Source organism: Falco biarmicus, chromosome 6, assembly GCF_023638135.1.
Source record: "Falco biarmicus isolate bFalBia1 chromosome 6, bFalBia1.pri, whole genome shotgun sequence".
NCBI classification, from domain to species: domain Eukaryota; kingdom Metazoa; phylum Chordata; class Aves; order Falconiformes; family Falconidae; genus Falco; species Falco biarmicus.
The window spans coordinates 74,667,517-74,683,084 of record NC_079293.1 but is presented as its reverse complement, the minus strand read 5'-3'; the positions used below and the strand labels follow the sequence as shown (position 1 = coordinate 74,683,084).

Below are 15,568 nucleotides of genomic sequence, written 5' to 3'. Positions count from 1 at the left end.
CCCCCCCAGCAAGAACATCACTATCGCAGCAACCCCCCCCCCCGGCAGGGACATCCCTGCCACCCCGAGCAGCCGCCTTGCATCCTGGGGAACCCCAGCCACCCTGAGCTGGGGACGCAAGGCCGGGGGGTCCCCCCACGCCTCGTGATGGGGACCCGGCCCGGGGAGCTCAGGGCTGGGGGTGCCGCACCCCGGCACCACCCTGGGACAAGGAGGAGGAAGGAGCAGAGGAAGCAGCAAGTGCCAGCGGGGCCGGTGCCCAGCCCTGGGGACCTGCCACGGTGTTCTGGGCCCTGCCACCCTGCTTTCCCCCCCCCAAGCACCCCCAGGCAAAGCCTGGGGGCTGCTGCTGGAGCCCCCCCCCATGGGTGCCGGAGCCCTCAACCCCTCCTCAAGGGCTGGACTCAGCGCAGGGGTGGGGTCCTTGTGTGGGTTGGGCTGGGGGGACACCCCCAAAGGTGCGATGGGAGCAGCAGCAGGGTTCACTGGGGCAAAGCCCAAACGTGGCAGGACAGAAAACCCTTGCCAAAATAAGCAAGGATGGGAAAGGAGCAGGGATGGGAAAGGAGCAGGGACAGGGAAGGAGAAGGGATGAGGATGGAGCAGGGACAGGGATGGGATGAGGATGGAGCAGGGATGGGGATGGGACAGGGATGGAGCAGGAGGAGGGTGGGGAAAGCCTCAAGACCCCCAGCATCCGTGGAGGGAAGTTGCTGCCAAGTCCCCGAGCCCCAAGCCCGCCGGGACCCCAGGCCCAAACAGCACTGCAGCGGTGACGGCTGCGCAGGCTGCCAGGCCATGAGCCCCAGGCCCGGCGCGGTGTTCGAGGCCGCAGCCACTAGCCACAGCAGCAGCCACCCCGAGCCCAGGCGGCTCGGCCAGGGATCAGCCCATCCCAGTGCCAAACACCACCACATCCCTGGGGACGGAGAGGATTCAGGGTCGTGGAGCTGCTCCCCACAGCCCCATCCACCTGCGACGAGACCCATGGCTGCTGGGAGCCGCAACACACTGGCAGCCCGGTCAGTGGCTTTATTGCCAACAGCAGCACAGATCCCCCCTCTCCTGGTTACCGCTGCCCCAACCACCCCGCACCTCGGGGACAGGCGACATCCCCAACCCAGGCATGCCCAAAGGCTGCAGGGGACACTGGGGCACCCGAGAGAGGATGGGCGAGGGCAAAGGCATCCTCCTTGGCAGGGAGGATCAACTCAGACATCACCACTGGGTGCGTGGCATGGTGGCGGGATCCCCCAGAGTTGGAAAACCCACCCGAGCCTGGCGTGTGCCCGGTGTGTGCCCAGCATACCCACCGGGCCCGCAGAGGGGAAGGCTGCAGCGGCTGCTTTCCTTAAATGCATTTGCCGAGCTGCTCTCCAAGGAGCCAGGGGGCTGCAGCCACGCACCCAAGGGCCAGGTGAACCCCGCGTCAGCACCAGGCAGGTGCAGCTGCACTTGGCACCATCCCACTCTCCAGAAAGAAGAGCCTGAAGCTTCCCTGTGGAAGACTGAAAGTCACAGCTCTACTCCCAGCCACAAAATTCCTCAGAAGCGGGGACCACCTCACGCTTTCCAGGTTTTATTAGTACATCCAAGCAGCCAGAGCCCGGCTGCAAAGCTTTTCTGCGGCACAAAGCCTTGGTGCCGGGGGCAGGGGGGAAGCACCTCATCCCAGCCCCAGCAACCACCGCCTCCGAGGGGTGGCCAAAAGCCACCGGCACCCTGGCCCAGGCTGGGCGAGAGGGGGTTTAACAGGGCCCAGGAAGTAACCAATGCAAGTTTATAAAAGCTTTTATTTGCTCTTGGTATGACCAAGAATGGGACAGTGATCTTTTATACAATTTGATACAGTAAGTGGTACAAAAGAATGTGTTTTAAATAAAAAGCCAGAGTGGAGTAGCAAAAATATTAAAAGATTAAGTAAAAAATTGTAGGCATGGGAATTAATCCTAGACCTTAAGTTGATTCTTGTTTTCCACCATCCGAGTCCGAGAGCATGAAGCGCCGCTTTTACCCCTGCCCCACCACAGCACCAGCAGCTCCCTGGGGCAGCACGAAACAGAAAGCGGTTAACACAGCTGTAGGATAGGATAGATTCAGCCTCGGGTTTTAGTTTATCATGACCAATTTAATCAAGTTACGTTTTGGTTGGGTTTTGGTTTTAGGTTGCTTTTTGTTTTTGCCATGACAAAAAGGTAGTGCCGAGTCTTCCTCCGCCGGCCAGGTGGGCTAAAGCCGGGCAAAGCCCAGCAGCAGCGTGGCTAGCAGGGGGAAAGCCGCTTTCACTTCCTTTTCTAGGCTGGCCTTAGGCTTTATTCCACGCAGGGGGCTGGGGAAGGGGGTGCCTTCCAAAGGAGAGGTTTCACAAGCAGTTAGTTTGCTAGCTAGCAGGAAGTTTAGATACCAGCAGAAATGAAAGTTACTGCAAATTCCTCCAACGTTTTTTTTTTTTTTCTTTTAGCATTTGTATCAACTCTTGTTGCTCACTCCTCCTTGGCTGGGCCTTGCACTCCACAACACAAAACAAAGCCAAGCCACGTGGTTAAAATTCATTGTTTTTATATGAACAGAAGTAGACCATCTACAAATATTTCAGTTTATTAACTTGGTAGGGAGAATACGAAACGGAGGTGGTAGCTAGTAGTTACCAGCGAGTGGCCTGTTCTCTACCTGTTGGCTTGCAACGAACACAGCATCTACAGAGGATCCCGAGGGATTTACACAGAGGGAGCCAAGCCCCTGGAAGCAAATAAAAAGCTCATGTTTAAAACAAGGATTATAAACAAAAAAAAAAATCCCCAAAACCAAAACCCCCTTGATGTATAATTCTCCATTTTTCCCTTTTTGATAATGTTAGAAAGTGCAGATTTAACCAAAAGGTAGCCGTACTCTATTTACAATGCTGACTGGCAGGCGCAGGCCATGAGGAAAGCAACGGTGCCGATTTATCCACCAGACCCAGCAACCTGCTCGACCCCAACAGCCACTCGACTGGGAAGGGTTAACACACATGGAGACAAAAATGCCAAAATACAGAGAAAAAGGGAGACACCTCGGTCAAGTTACTACACGGGAAGCCGTTCAAAACTAGAAGTTCAATGTTAAAACAGCGCCATTTCATTAAAATTAAATCAGCGTTATTTACTACTACTTTAATTATTTACTGGAGACAGTCCAAACCCCAAGTGGACAACAGCAACGCACAAGCTTGTCCAACTTTAAAGGAGAATGGGAGGCTTGGGGAAGAAGAAGCGCCTATTTAAAGTATCGTTTTGTCCCTGGCTGGAGCATCTCTCCTACATAGTATTTTAAATGCAAGGCAAGTGAACGTACAAACGCTCCTGCAGACTGAACGCCCGGTTCGGCAGGAGCAGTCAGTCATACTGGCAGTCCTTAACCCCCTTCCTTTCAGAAATGACGAAGCCACGCCATCGGTGACACCGGAGCCTGGCCAGGGCAAAGCAAACAGGCGAGCTGGAAAAGCAAGTTAATCCCAGGGGGGCTCGGCAGCCCTGCTGGGATCACCCACCGCGTTCCCACAGCACGGGATTGAGAGCGAGACTGACCCAAGTACCAATGACTCAGCTTTTAACACTGGAAAACAGAAAGTTTTCAGGGAGGTAATAAATTAAACTGCCAACTTCTTTTTTTACTTTTTTTTTTTTTTTTTTTTTTACTGTTTTTTTCCCTTAAGATCTAGTTTCACTCAGCCTCTTGCTAGGCTACCAAACACTTGTTGGAGCGGCTAACAGTAAGAGAGAACATGGAAGTTCATGTTAACTGCTGTCAGTTTGGGAATTAAATGTTATATTCATACACATAAAGTAGACAACCACATCACCCTCCATAGAAAACTAGTGCATGCAAATAACTCTTCCATATCATAAAACCCAACGGCTATGCAGGAGGAGAGAGAAGATATACTAGTGAACTGACATTGGCTAGAGGGAAATTAGTAGGTATCGTCAACATTTTTACCTTGAAAGCTAAATCAGTGCTTTGTATTAAATTTTTGGCAAACATACCACGTTGCCATCCTTTTAATTAACACATCACACCATGAAGAAATGCAAATAAAAGCAGCATGCAGGCAAAAGGAAAGAGCTGCAAGTGAGGAAAAAAAAAAACCAACAAAACAAAACATGGCAGCAGGAACAGTTCTGAATGGCTAGATCACCAAAAAGGAGACACAGCAGATTAAATGTGGGTTTTTTTTTTTTGCACCACCCTTTGTCCTCGATGCATTACACCAACAATTACAGAAAGCAATCACAAAAGAGTTCAGTATTTTAAAATGGTCAAGTATGGATGGTATGTCTCCTGCACATGCTTCCACCAGAAGAAAAGAAAAGAAGTGAAAACAAAAGTTCCTTTCCACATAAGGCACAGGACAAAATAAACCCCATTCACAGACTGAAGGCGAAAATGAGTGTTTTCCTGGCTCTTTTGCTGATGCATCTAGAGAATATGGTGACTCAAGCACATTATCCATGACAGAAAATTCCACTGTTGTACAAAATAAATTGTTAATTCTAACTTTTATTCTTATACAATTTGCAGAATAGAGTTGAATATGATTGCTCTATGTTTTAATGTCAGGAGGAACGGGACTATAATACAACCAAAACATAGTGGTAAGTTGAGCAGGTACATTAAAAAATGAAGTCACGGAGATGATTTTCCTATACACGTTGTTGAGAAAATTAGAGTATGCAAGCTGTCCTAAACAGAAAACCAAAGGGAGACAGGAGCTTGTTAAGATGAGGAACAAAACATTGGTTTAAGGTTAAAAAACGGGCAGAGTGGTTTGTTTTGCAGCGAGAAAAAAGGGGCGGTGGATGGCGATTGGTGATATAGGAGAACGTTCAGCAACACTTGCTCTTCCAGCCTGTCACCCCACCTCCACTGCTGATATCTACATTTTCACTGTTGGGCTCTTTTACAGGGGTCTGTAATGAAACAAGTAAAAAGAGTTAGATAGCTCCTGAGATACTCTGAAATGAATTATTCAGAGCTGAAGAGACAGAGACAGCGACTTACAAAAAGACTTACATCACCAAATAATATTATGAATAAACTACAGACAGAGAGCTGCATAGAAACGTAGGGAATCCTGCTTCCCGCTCCAGCAAAAAGTATGCAAAACCAATTTAAAGGGTTTTATTGTTTGTTTTGCTTTAAATAAACAACTGCAAAGCCGAAAAAGAAACCTCAACCAAAACCCAAACCTTTTGAACTCCCAAACTAAAACTATTTCTAGATTCTGCTCTTAGAACTGACACTTGGACTTTGGTGGGTAAGTAAATCACAGCGTACAACCAACACAAGTTGAAGTTAAATTACGTGAACTAATGACCTTAAAAAACCACAGAGTAATTCATGGATAAAGAGGGGTTGTTCAAAGGCATCTGCCTTCCAGTTAACCAGAACACCAGTTTCCGAGGCAGTGCACAAAACAGGCTCATCTGCGTCATGGGATGTAAACTTGGTTAGACCAAAGCAAAAATCAAAGGCAAGTGGTTTCGATCAGATGCTAACATCTACTTGTCAGCTGTTTGGAAGATAACCTAAACATTCATGAGAATACTGCAGTTTAGTCTCTGCATTCATTTCCTTATTCTCTTTGTCACAGCCTTGCAAAAGCAAACCCCCACCCTCATTCTTTGGATAAATACACTGAGGCCCAAAATAAAAATTTAAAGGTCGAAGGGGCAGTAAGGGTTTCTAGCCTGACCTCCTGTTTACCAAGGCCAGGGGTTTGCATCCTGTTTCTCACGTAAAGCTTGTCAAAAACCAGTTACGAACAACTCAGAACTACAAAACAAACCAGACGTTGTTGAGCAGACGCGTATTTAAAAGGGTTGCGAAAAGGTTCACCCTTGACCTTGCGCTAAGTTTCTAACCAGTTAACTCAGGTGACATTATCAACGGCATCCGTGCCAGCGAGCAGTGGAAGGCAGTGATGAAGGCAGGCTCACCACAGGGCAGTCCCTACTACTAAGCTGGAGCACAGAAAAAACCCAAACCACGTAGGGTCATTCCTTTAGAGGCAAAAGCACATACGATGGGAGTTGGCCAACTCCCTTTCCCTTTCCAAGATGGCCAACTCATCTCTTGAGCTCCACAGAGTTTCAGTGCTGGAGAGGCATGAGCTGACCATGAGCAGGAACGTGCTAGCACAAGAGTTACTGTGTAAATTCAGGCCTTGGCTATGGGAGTGCATCAATTAACTGGAACCAGCCCTGGAGCCACCCACATACGCAGCCCAGCTCATTCCTGCAACAGAACGGTGGCAGCTATTGGAAGCTGATGCATTTTCTACTCACAAAAGGTACCGTGGATACAAATATGGCAGTATCCTGTAGCTCTGGGCATACAAAAATTTGGGTACAAGCCACAGAGAGGACAACCAACTTCACGGTATGCTGTACGTTTCAGGAAGGGGAGCCAACCACCGGGATGAACTTCTTTTAGTTGCAATATAACCATCCAATAAAACCTCCAACAAGATGCAGAGGGTCAGGGGGCTAATCTTTGGAAACAGGGAAGTGACAGAACTCGTCCCTCTGTTCTGTCAATCACACCTAAACTTTTCCCAACAGGTACTGAAGAGTTTTTAGTCAAACCTTGTGTATTGATGGAGATGGTGGCAGGGAAAGGGCATTTCTCTCCCATGCCAACTGGTATGTTTTATCTCAAAGCACATGTATGACACAGCCATGAGTTTAAGGGCCAAAACCCCCAGGAATTTTAGTTCCTTGGCTCTTTGATGTACACAACTCCTTCTAGATAGTACAATAATGAAAGATCAAACAAGCTATAGAAGCTTAGAATATTGTGCATCTAAAGTTCCTTCAGGGACTCATTTGTCTTAGCATGCCAAAGGCAAACGCTGCAACAATTCAGGTAAACAACAGAAGAAATAGGAGCTGAAATGTTAGGATTTTTTTTTTTTTTTCCTTCCCAGGCAAATCCTGTAAGAACATACCTTTCGAAGAATGTCTTCTGCTAATGTGAGGAATGCCTTCTCAATGTTTATATTTGCTTTTGCACTAGTTTCGAAAAACCTAATACCATGCTCCCTAGCAATCTAAACCAAAAAAGAAAGACGACTGTTAGTGTTACTGCACAGTTATTCAGTTTGTGCTGCTTTTATTCAGGACTAGCAGCATTTATAAACACGTAATATTCTTTCAGCCACAGCAGGCATCAGAAGGACTAGCTAGGCAAAGTGTCACAAAAAAAGATTCGGAACTTAACAATTTAGGAACAGCAATTAAAATGTATTAAATCACAAGTCAGTGTCTGAACATAAGATGACAGATACTTCCCATGTGACGGGCTTGTGTGGTAACTTAACAAAGGATGCCTGAAGATTTTTAGTTATCAAAAAGCAGAAAACTGCAGCTGAACTCATTCCACTCATGGAAGTTGTCTGCAATGCAGCTTCTGCAAAAACATTCCCCAGACTTACAAACCACTAGCAAATCCAGCCACCTGGTTTGCTCTCTGGCACATCCCGCTGTGGCATCTTAACCACCTGGAGATGGTGGGAAGTCGTGGCACTGATTCGCTTACTTTGATAAGCAAGATTTTGTCCGATGCTTACCTGTTCACCTTTTGCTTTAGAGACAACTCTTTTATCTTCCATGTCACACTTGTTTCCTAACAGCATCCTCTCCACATCCTCATTGGCATGCTAAAATGAGACAAGAGACAGGCTGACACATCTCTACCACAAGCAGTAAATATCTACTTCACTTTTGTATTTCCAGGTTGTTTGAAGTCCAGGCTAACATTTACAGGTCTTGGTGTCCTGTGCTTTCCTGAGTTGTAACAAAGACCGTTACTCTTCAGACAGTGCATTTAGACTAAAATGCTCATATAACCTGCAAGTGGAATGAGACAACACCTACAGGTTTGACACAGCTCTATCACCATCTCAATGCCAGTTATCTCCCTCCTTCCTTTTTATTTCTGTAGTTTAAGTGTGAAGTCTTCCTTTCCCAGAAATTGCCGTACTGCAACCTAGATCCTTCTAGTTAATGAAGCTAGTCTACCAAATCTTCCTTAGTTTGCATTCAGCGACGTGGGAAAAGACTGAACTCCCTGCCTGGCACTTAGAGGTGCCAGGTTTTATGTGTGCTAGACAAGCATATTACAGAAATGATGCTACAAAACATTGCAGCACAAGAACCATCCCATGTCTAAAGCTGCCAACAATCAGGCTTTATGCACTGAGTGGCTCCAGCTGACACTACTACTTGTTTGGTGTTTAAAGGGTCCTTTGTATAGTTTTAGTATAGACAGGTAAGTCCCCGTAACAATTTCAACTATGCCCCCAGCCACCACAAAGCCAAATAACTGGTAAGTTAGTAAAAAACCCCTTTTGCCTGTAATTTTTTTTTTAGAGGAGTTACCAAGTTAACTAACAAAAGGAAATTACAGCTCTAGCATCATGCTGTTCCTCCGACGCTGCAATCATCATGCCAAGACCACATGTCGGCTTTGTGCTTTAGCACTTCGCATAGAAGTTGAGAAACCTCACGCAGTGAAATGGAATGCAAACTGTATACCAAGCACAGACTGTAAACCAGGACATCGCAAAAGGAAAACTGAAGCAAGCACCACGCTAAGGCTCAGGATCCAAAGAAGAGCAGGGCCATGTACACTGGGAATCACTTTTGTAAGACAAAAGCAAGCGCCAATGCTTTCTCAAGGAATGCTGAATGAGCAAAAATACCTTGGCTGTTCAGTTACTGAAGTACTGCCAATATCCGTCATGGTAAGGGAAGAATATGCCAAAGATATCCACCAGACTAGCAGAAAAGTTCCAGCAGCCGCAGCACAAAGCATCACTTAAGTGGATAACTGAAGTACTTTGAGACCTGCCATAAGAAGCTTCTTGGAAAGTCTAATCTGAATTTACTTTCGCTCCAGCAGTCTTAATACTACTTTACAGTAGCATTAAAAAACCTAGGAGTGATTCTCCTGAGGAACATGAAATGAGTTATTAACGTAAGCAGAGTTTCCAGGAGGATCTGCTCCATGATCTTGCCAGGCAGAGAGGCGAGATTGACCAGCCTGTAATTTCCCAGGTCTTCCTTTTTCCCCCCCTTTTTTAAAATGGGGGCTATGTTTCCCCTTTCCTGGTCCATGGGAACTTCACTGGACTGCCACGACTTCTCAAATACAACTGACAGTGGCTCAGCCACTACATCCACCAGTTCCCTCAGGACCTGCAGATGCGGCTCATCAGGTCCCACAGACTTCTGCACCTTCAGGTTTCTTGGACTGCCTCAGATCCGACCTCCTACAGCAGGCAGTTCATTTTCCCATCCCCTGCCTTTGCTTCTGTAACTTGGGCAGTGTGGCTGCAGCACTCGCTGGTGAAGACAGAGGCCAAAAAGTCGTTGAATACCACAGCCTCCTCCATATCCTGCGGCACCAGGTTTCCCCGTTTCCTTCTGGAGAAGCCCCACATTTTCCCTAGTCTTCCATTACTCACAAACATACCTACAGAAGCTCTTCTTGCTGCCCTTGATGCCCCTGGCTAGATTCAACCCTATCAGCTCTAGCTTTCCTAACCTGACCCCTGGCTGCTTGGAACACTTCTTAGTATTCCTCCCAGGCTACCTGTCCTTGCCTCCACCCTCTGTAGGCTTCCTTTCTGTGTTTGAGTTTGTCCAGGAGCAACTTGTTCATCCGTGCAGGCCTCCCTGCAGATGTGCCCGACTTCCTCTTAGTTGGGATGCATTACTTCTGAGCTTGGAGGAGGTGATCCTTGAATATTAACCAGTTTTCTGGAGCCCCTCTTCCCCTTCTTCCTTTTTTTCTGTGCTAAGGCACATTGAAAATAAGGAGGTGATTGGTGACAGACAACATGGCTTCAACTGAGGCCAAATTGTGCCTGACAAATTTGGTGGCTTTCTACAACAGGGTTACAGCATTGGTGGATGAGGGAATAGTAACAGACATCATCCACCTGGACTTGCACAAAGCATAGGATGCTGTCCCACACACATCCTTGTCTCTGCGCTGGAGAGACATGGATTTGATGGATGGACCACTCTGTGGATAAGGAATTGGCTGGGGGGTCGCAGTCAGAGAGTTGCGGTCAGTGGCTCAATGTTCAAGTAGAGACCAGTGACAAGTGATGTTCCTCAGGGGTCCGTATTGGGACCAGCATTGTTCAACATCTTTGTTGGTAACACGGACAGTGGGACTGAGCACCCCCTTGGCAAGTTTGGCAACACCACCGAGCTGTGTGGTGCAGCTGACATGCTGGGGGGAAGGGATGCTGTCCAGAGGGACCCTGACAGGATCGAGGGGCGGGCCTGTGCAAACCACATGAAGTTCAACAAGGCCAAGTGCAGGGTCCTGCAACTGGGTCTGGGCAATCCCAAGCACAAACACAGGCTGGGCAGAGAATGGACTGAGAGCAGCCCTGGGGAGGAGGACTTGGGCATGCTGGTTGATGAGAAATTTAACACGGCCAGGCAATGTGCGCTTGCAGCCTAGAAAGCCAACTGAGCCCTGAGCTGCATCCAGAGCAGCATGGCCAGCAGGTCAGGGGAGGGGGCTCTGCCCCTCTGCTCCACTCCAGTAAGACTGCCCTGCAACACTGCATCTGGCTCTGGGGTCCCCAACATAAGAACATGGACCTGCTGGAGCGAGTCCAGAGGAGGCCATGGAGATGATGAGAGGGCTGGAGCACGTCTCCTAGTGAGACAGCCTGAGAGAGCTGGGGTGGCCCAGCCTGGGGAGGAGAAGGCTGCGGGGAGACCTTAGAGCACCTGCCAGTGCCTAAAGGGGCCGGCAAGAAAGCTGGGGAGGGGCTTTGGGCAAGGGCAGGTGGCGATGGCACACGGGGGAATGGCTTTACCTGAGAGAGGGGAGATGGAGATGAGAGATGAGGCAGAAATTCTTCCCTGTGAGGGCGGCGAGGCGCTGGCCCAGGCTGCCCAGAGCAGCTGTGGGTGCCCCATCCCTGGCAGGGCTCAAGGCCAGGCTGGACGGGGCTGGGGGCAGCCTGGGCTCCCTGGGCTGGTGGGAGGGGGCCCTGCCTGTGGTGGTGGTTGGGAACTGGATGGTCTTTAAGGTGCCTTCCCACCCAACCCATTCTGTGATTACTAACAGAACTACAGAGGGCAAGAGATCCATGTACTCAGCACTCCTGCTTACATTTATAACCCATCTCACATTCCTCAGGAGAACCATCCACAGTTTTTTTTCCTTCAGGTCACAAGTAAGAAGAGCAACCAGGTGGCAAAAGGTAGATTAAGATACCACGTAGAATGAGATTCTGAAAATGCTAACTTTTCATGCACACACATGAAACTGTTTACACAGCAACAGGCTTCTTTTAAATACCTAGCTCTTCTTTCCACCCTAGCATACAAAACTCTGCACTTGAGCAATTAAATTAATTTCTACTAGCCCAAAGCAAAAGTGACTAGCATAGCCCACCTCTTCTGAATGAGTGAACTTCAAATAATTGAGTATTTAACACGGATGAAGGTGTAACATCTCTAGGTTTCATGGCTATTTCTAAATCAAGGCTTAAGTATCCTGCAGAAGAGCCTCCTCCACAGCATAATTCAGAAAAGCAGCCTGCTTGTTGAAAATTCTCCTTGAGAGAATATCCCTGGTTATACTGCCTTAAGTTACTTTATTCACAACTATCACTTGCAATAATTCTGTATGTGAGTGGGTAACACCTGCCAACCATTTTAGCCAGAAGCTTCAATAGTGCATCCAGAACACTAGTGGAAGACTGCACCCATCATTTCTGCAAACAAACTCCATTAGTGAGCTGCTTCCATAATAAAAAAAAAGCTTCCTAAGGTGTCAAACATCCCTTATAAAACTGCAATAACCAGGCAGCCTTCACAATGCACCTGAAATCAGCTGCAGAGGTTTGTGTGACACAGACTTAAAAACACCAGGTCAGCAAAAACACTCACTTCTCAGATACAGTGATATGAATGACATCCATTACTTAACTTCCTGGATACCAGAATTCCTGAAACAAAGCAACTTCAGAATCTAAAGACCTTAAGTTTCAAGTTTACATTCAACTCCTTGCTGAGTCTCTTCCTGTGCTGCCTTACTCCCCCTGTACCGCCTTCTGTACCCACAAAACACAGACCTTTCCTTCATCAGCAGTTACCCATTTCTCATGCTAGGAAATTAAAGTCCCAATATCCCATTTTTTGTTCCAAGAACCTTTCACCAGCCTCAATGCTTTGACTACCATTGCCTGGCAGCACCCATCTGCTGACACACAGCTCCACAGGCCCGTCTTCATGCTTGCTAGGAAAATAATGAAGCTGTAAAACCCAAACATTTATTCCCTTTTGAAACAGCATGACAAAAGCAAGAACTGACAGCTGTGCTGCTCTCCAATATCCCAGAACTCCTGGAGAATGAACTCTTTGGGATCCAGGCACTGAATGCTTCCTTATCAGTTTCTTCTGCTTCACCTGACCTTGCATGAAATTTTACCAGCCTCCTTGTTTGGCAGTACTCTTAACAGGGACAAAAATCAGCTACGCAAGGTTTGAGTAGTTTGCTAACATTCAACAACAGCAGTTTGCCACACTACCTGCAACAGCCATGACAGACTCACAAATATTTCATGACATCGATTTTGAGGGAGTGGAGGTGATCGTATTTAATTACCTTTGAGGATTTACATAGTCATCCTCATAAAACAGGTTAGTATTAGAAGTGACGTATTCTATAGCTACTCTTGCAGCTTATGGCTTGTGTTGCTCCTCTGCACACCACCCTGTGACGGCAGCTCCTCCTGAAAACTGCAACTCCCAGTTACCAGAAGATGGACTCCTTAACCTCTAAGTATTCTCCAACATAGAAACAAAGTTTGCTCATATATGAATTTGACATTTTAGGACACCCCTAGCTCCTGTGTAGTGTTGCAACCTTTCATGCCATTGCTGGAGGGGGAGCTGAGGTAGGAACGTAGAGTATCAGACAGCCAAAGAACGGCACCCAAACCCCTGTGTTTACATACGCCTTCTGCCAGGGTAGAAGCAGAAGCTTCTGCACAATCTAGAAGCTGAGTTCTGTTGGACTCATCACCTGCTCTACGGGTCACAACAAACAGCTCAGTTCTAGGATTTGATGAACATTACTCACCTCATCTATGTTTCTGAGCCACTTGCTGATGTTTTCAAAGCTCTTGGCATTGGTGATGTCATATACTAGCATGATCCCCATGGCACCTCTGTAATATGAGGTGGTGATGGTGTGAAATCGTTCCTGCCCTGCTGTGTCCCTGCAGAAAACAGGCAAGAGTACATATCAGAGACAAGCTCTAAAGAAACCAGCACGGTATATCTATTAGGTAAGTGCACATGGCCCAGTGCATGCCCTGTTGCACCACCACTGGGGGATGTGCAATGTTTTCGAAGAGCAGGAAGATACACTCGAGTGTGCATCAGCAGCAGCTCCAAGAAGGCCCACTCCCTCCCAGATGTAGCTGAACTCAGACAACAAAAAGGGCAAACTTCAGCAGGCCAGGCTTCTGAGGGTACAGACACACAGGTTTTTAAGTTTCTCCTCTGGATTTTATTTTTAAAGGGATTTTAAAAAAAAAAACAACAAACCACCACCACATTTCAGTGTCTTTTTGTCTCTGTCATAGCTGAGACTGGACTGCTTAACTGGGTTTTTACATAACTAAGGTAGCAGAAGATGAAGCTATCTGTTGAACAGCAAAGTGCTAAGGTACAATAGGTCTTCTGGTATCCTACCACAGTAAATAAACCCAGTATCACATTATGGTAGAAATTTGTTAATTTTAAGCTTTGTATTTTTATTGACAACTTGAAAGTTGCACCCATAGGAGACTTGCAATAAAATTTTCTCCTTATCTCAGGGAAGTATCTCAGAGCCTTCTTAGCCCCAGTGGAAGCAGACAGGATGAAAACAGGTGCAAGAAATGCTCTACCAACACTTCAACAGGACTGTGAGCTCCAGCAGCAGGAGCGTCTCAACAACCCCAGAAACTTTGCTGTCCCAGACACTCTCTCCCGTTACTGACCAGTTCTTCCCAAAGGAATGTAAAAATAGAAGCCACTTGAAAACTCCTACAATGTTTAAGTTAAATACCATAAAAGCCCATGAGCCTGATCAAACATCACACAAACCCTGCCGATTCAGCACTCAAGTTTCTGTATGAAGTTCCCGAGACGCTGCATGTTAATGTTTAGCAGTGCCACTGTCAACACTCTGGAACTGCAACCAGCAGTGACCTGTCTCAACTATCCAGGCAACACCCCCACGATACCCAAGGAGATCCCTCTCCATTTCAGCAGCTGCTGAGCAGCCACGAAGATGATAAATCCAACATCTTCTGGAATTCAGACTTCACAAAGGTTAATTTTTGTTTTCAGATCAGTTTTATAAAGCTTTATCTTCATCTTACAGATGTATGTTCTTGAACTTTAAGATCAAAGCAAATGAAAAATAAATCTAGGTGACTTACTCTAAACATTAAATTGCTGTTTTCTATACATGATATGCTGAAAATTGATCATGCAAGATTAATGACAGTATTTTCTCATCTCATTCTGAGATCTTTGATGGAATGCATGAGATTTGGTTAAACCAACCTGCACGCCATCAAGTTGAGACTTAGGAGCTAACTGCATATTCTACAGTGTCTTTCAGAGGGCATAAACCTAACAGATTTACAGACAGTTTTCAATGACACTATTCACATAAGAAGCACATGGAGCTGCTGGAGCAGGTCCAGAGGGCCACGAAGATGATGAGAGGCTGAAGCAGCTCTGCTGTGAGGACAGGCTGAGTTGGGGTTGGTCAGCCTGGAGAAGAGAGGGCTCTGGGGAGACCTTATTGTGTCCTTTCAATACTTAAAGGGAGCTTACAAGAGAGACAGGGACAGAGTTTTTAGCAGGGCCCATAGTGATAGGACAAGGGATGATGGTTTTAAACCGAAAGAGGGGAGATGTAGATGAGAGATGAGGAAGAAATTCTTCCCTGTGAGGGCGGCGAGGCGCTGGCCCAGACTGCCCAGAGCAGCTGTGGGTGCCCCATCCCTGGCAGGGCTCAAGGCCAGGCTGGACGGGGCTGGGGGCAGCCTGGGCTGGGGGGAGGGGTCCCTGCCCATGGACTAGATGGCCATTAGAGACGCTTTCCAACCCAAACCATTCTATGATTCCACAAGGTAGAATCAAAGGTGTCCTCAAATTTAAACTGGCCTAAACTGGGGTTACACATTCCCTAGCCATCCTCAGAAAGGCACAGCATTCCCCCCTTACCCAGAGCCACATCTCCTTCCTCACAAACCTGTAACCTCAGAAAAGATGAGAGACTGCAGTTGAACTAATTCAACTCATTTCCCTCTCAACTGTTAGTGAGGTCACAGCAAATGCCTTGGCAGAACACAAGACACCACCAGGCACTGAGTCCTGCGAACACTCAGCTCTCCACACCACCCCGTCACCTACAGTTGAAACAACAAACACCGACTGTAGTTGCCAAATCAATTTGTTTAAGCACACGTCAGCTCTTCTGGCCA

General features: G+C 47.2%; 1 protein-coding gene across 1 annotated transcript in view; it reads right to left on the bottom strand.

Annotated features, from left to right (window-relative positions):
* Positions 1–1,775: 1,775 nt before the first annotated feature.
* Positions 1,776–15,568, bottom strand: part of RAB10 (RAB10, member RAS oncogene family) — a 49,181-nt gene continuing 35,388 nt past the window's right edge. The window contains exons 3-6 of the mRNA XM_056343206.1: positions 13,162–13,300; positions 7,610–7,699; positions 6,989–7,090; positions 1,776–4,949 (exon numbers count right to left, since the gene is read on the bottom strand). Coding sequence (XP_056199181.1) covers positions 4,866–4,949; positions 6,989–7,090; positions 7,610–7,699; positions 13,162–13,300 — 415 coding nt within the window. The 3' untranslated portion in view covers positions 1,776–4,865. The remainder of the gene's footprint in view (positions 4,950–6,988; positions 7,091–7,609; positions 7,700–13,161; positions 13,301–15,568) is intronic.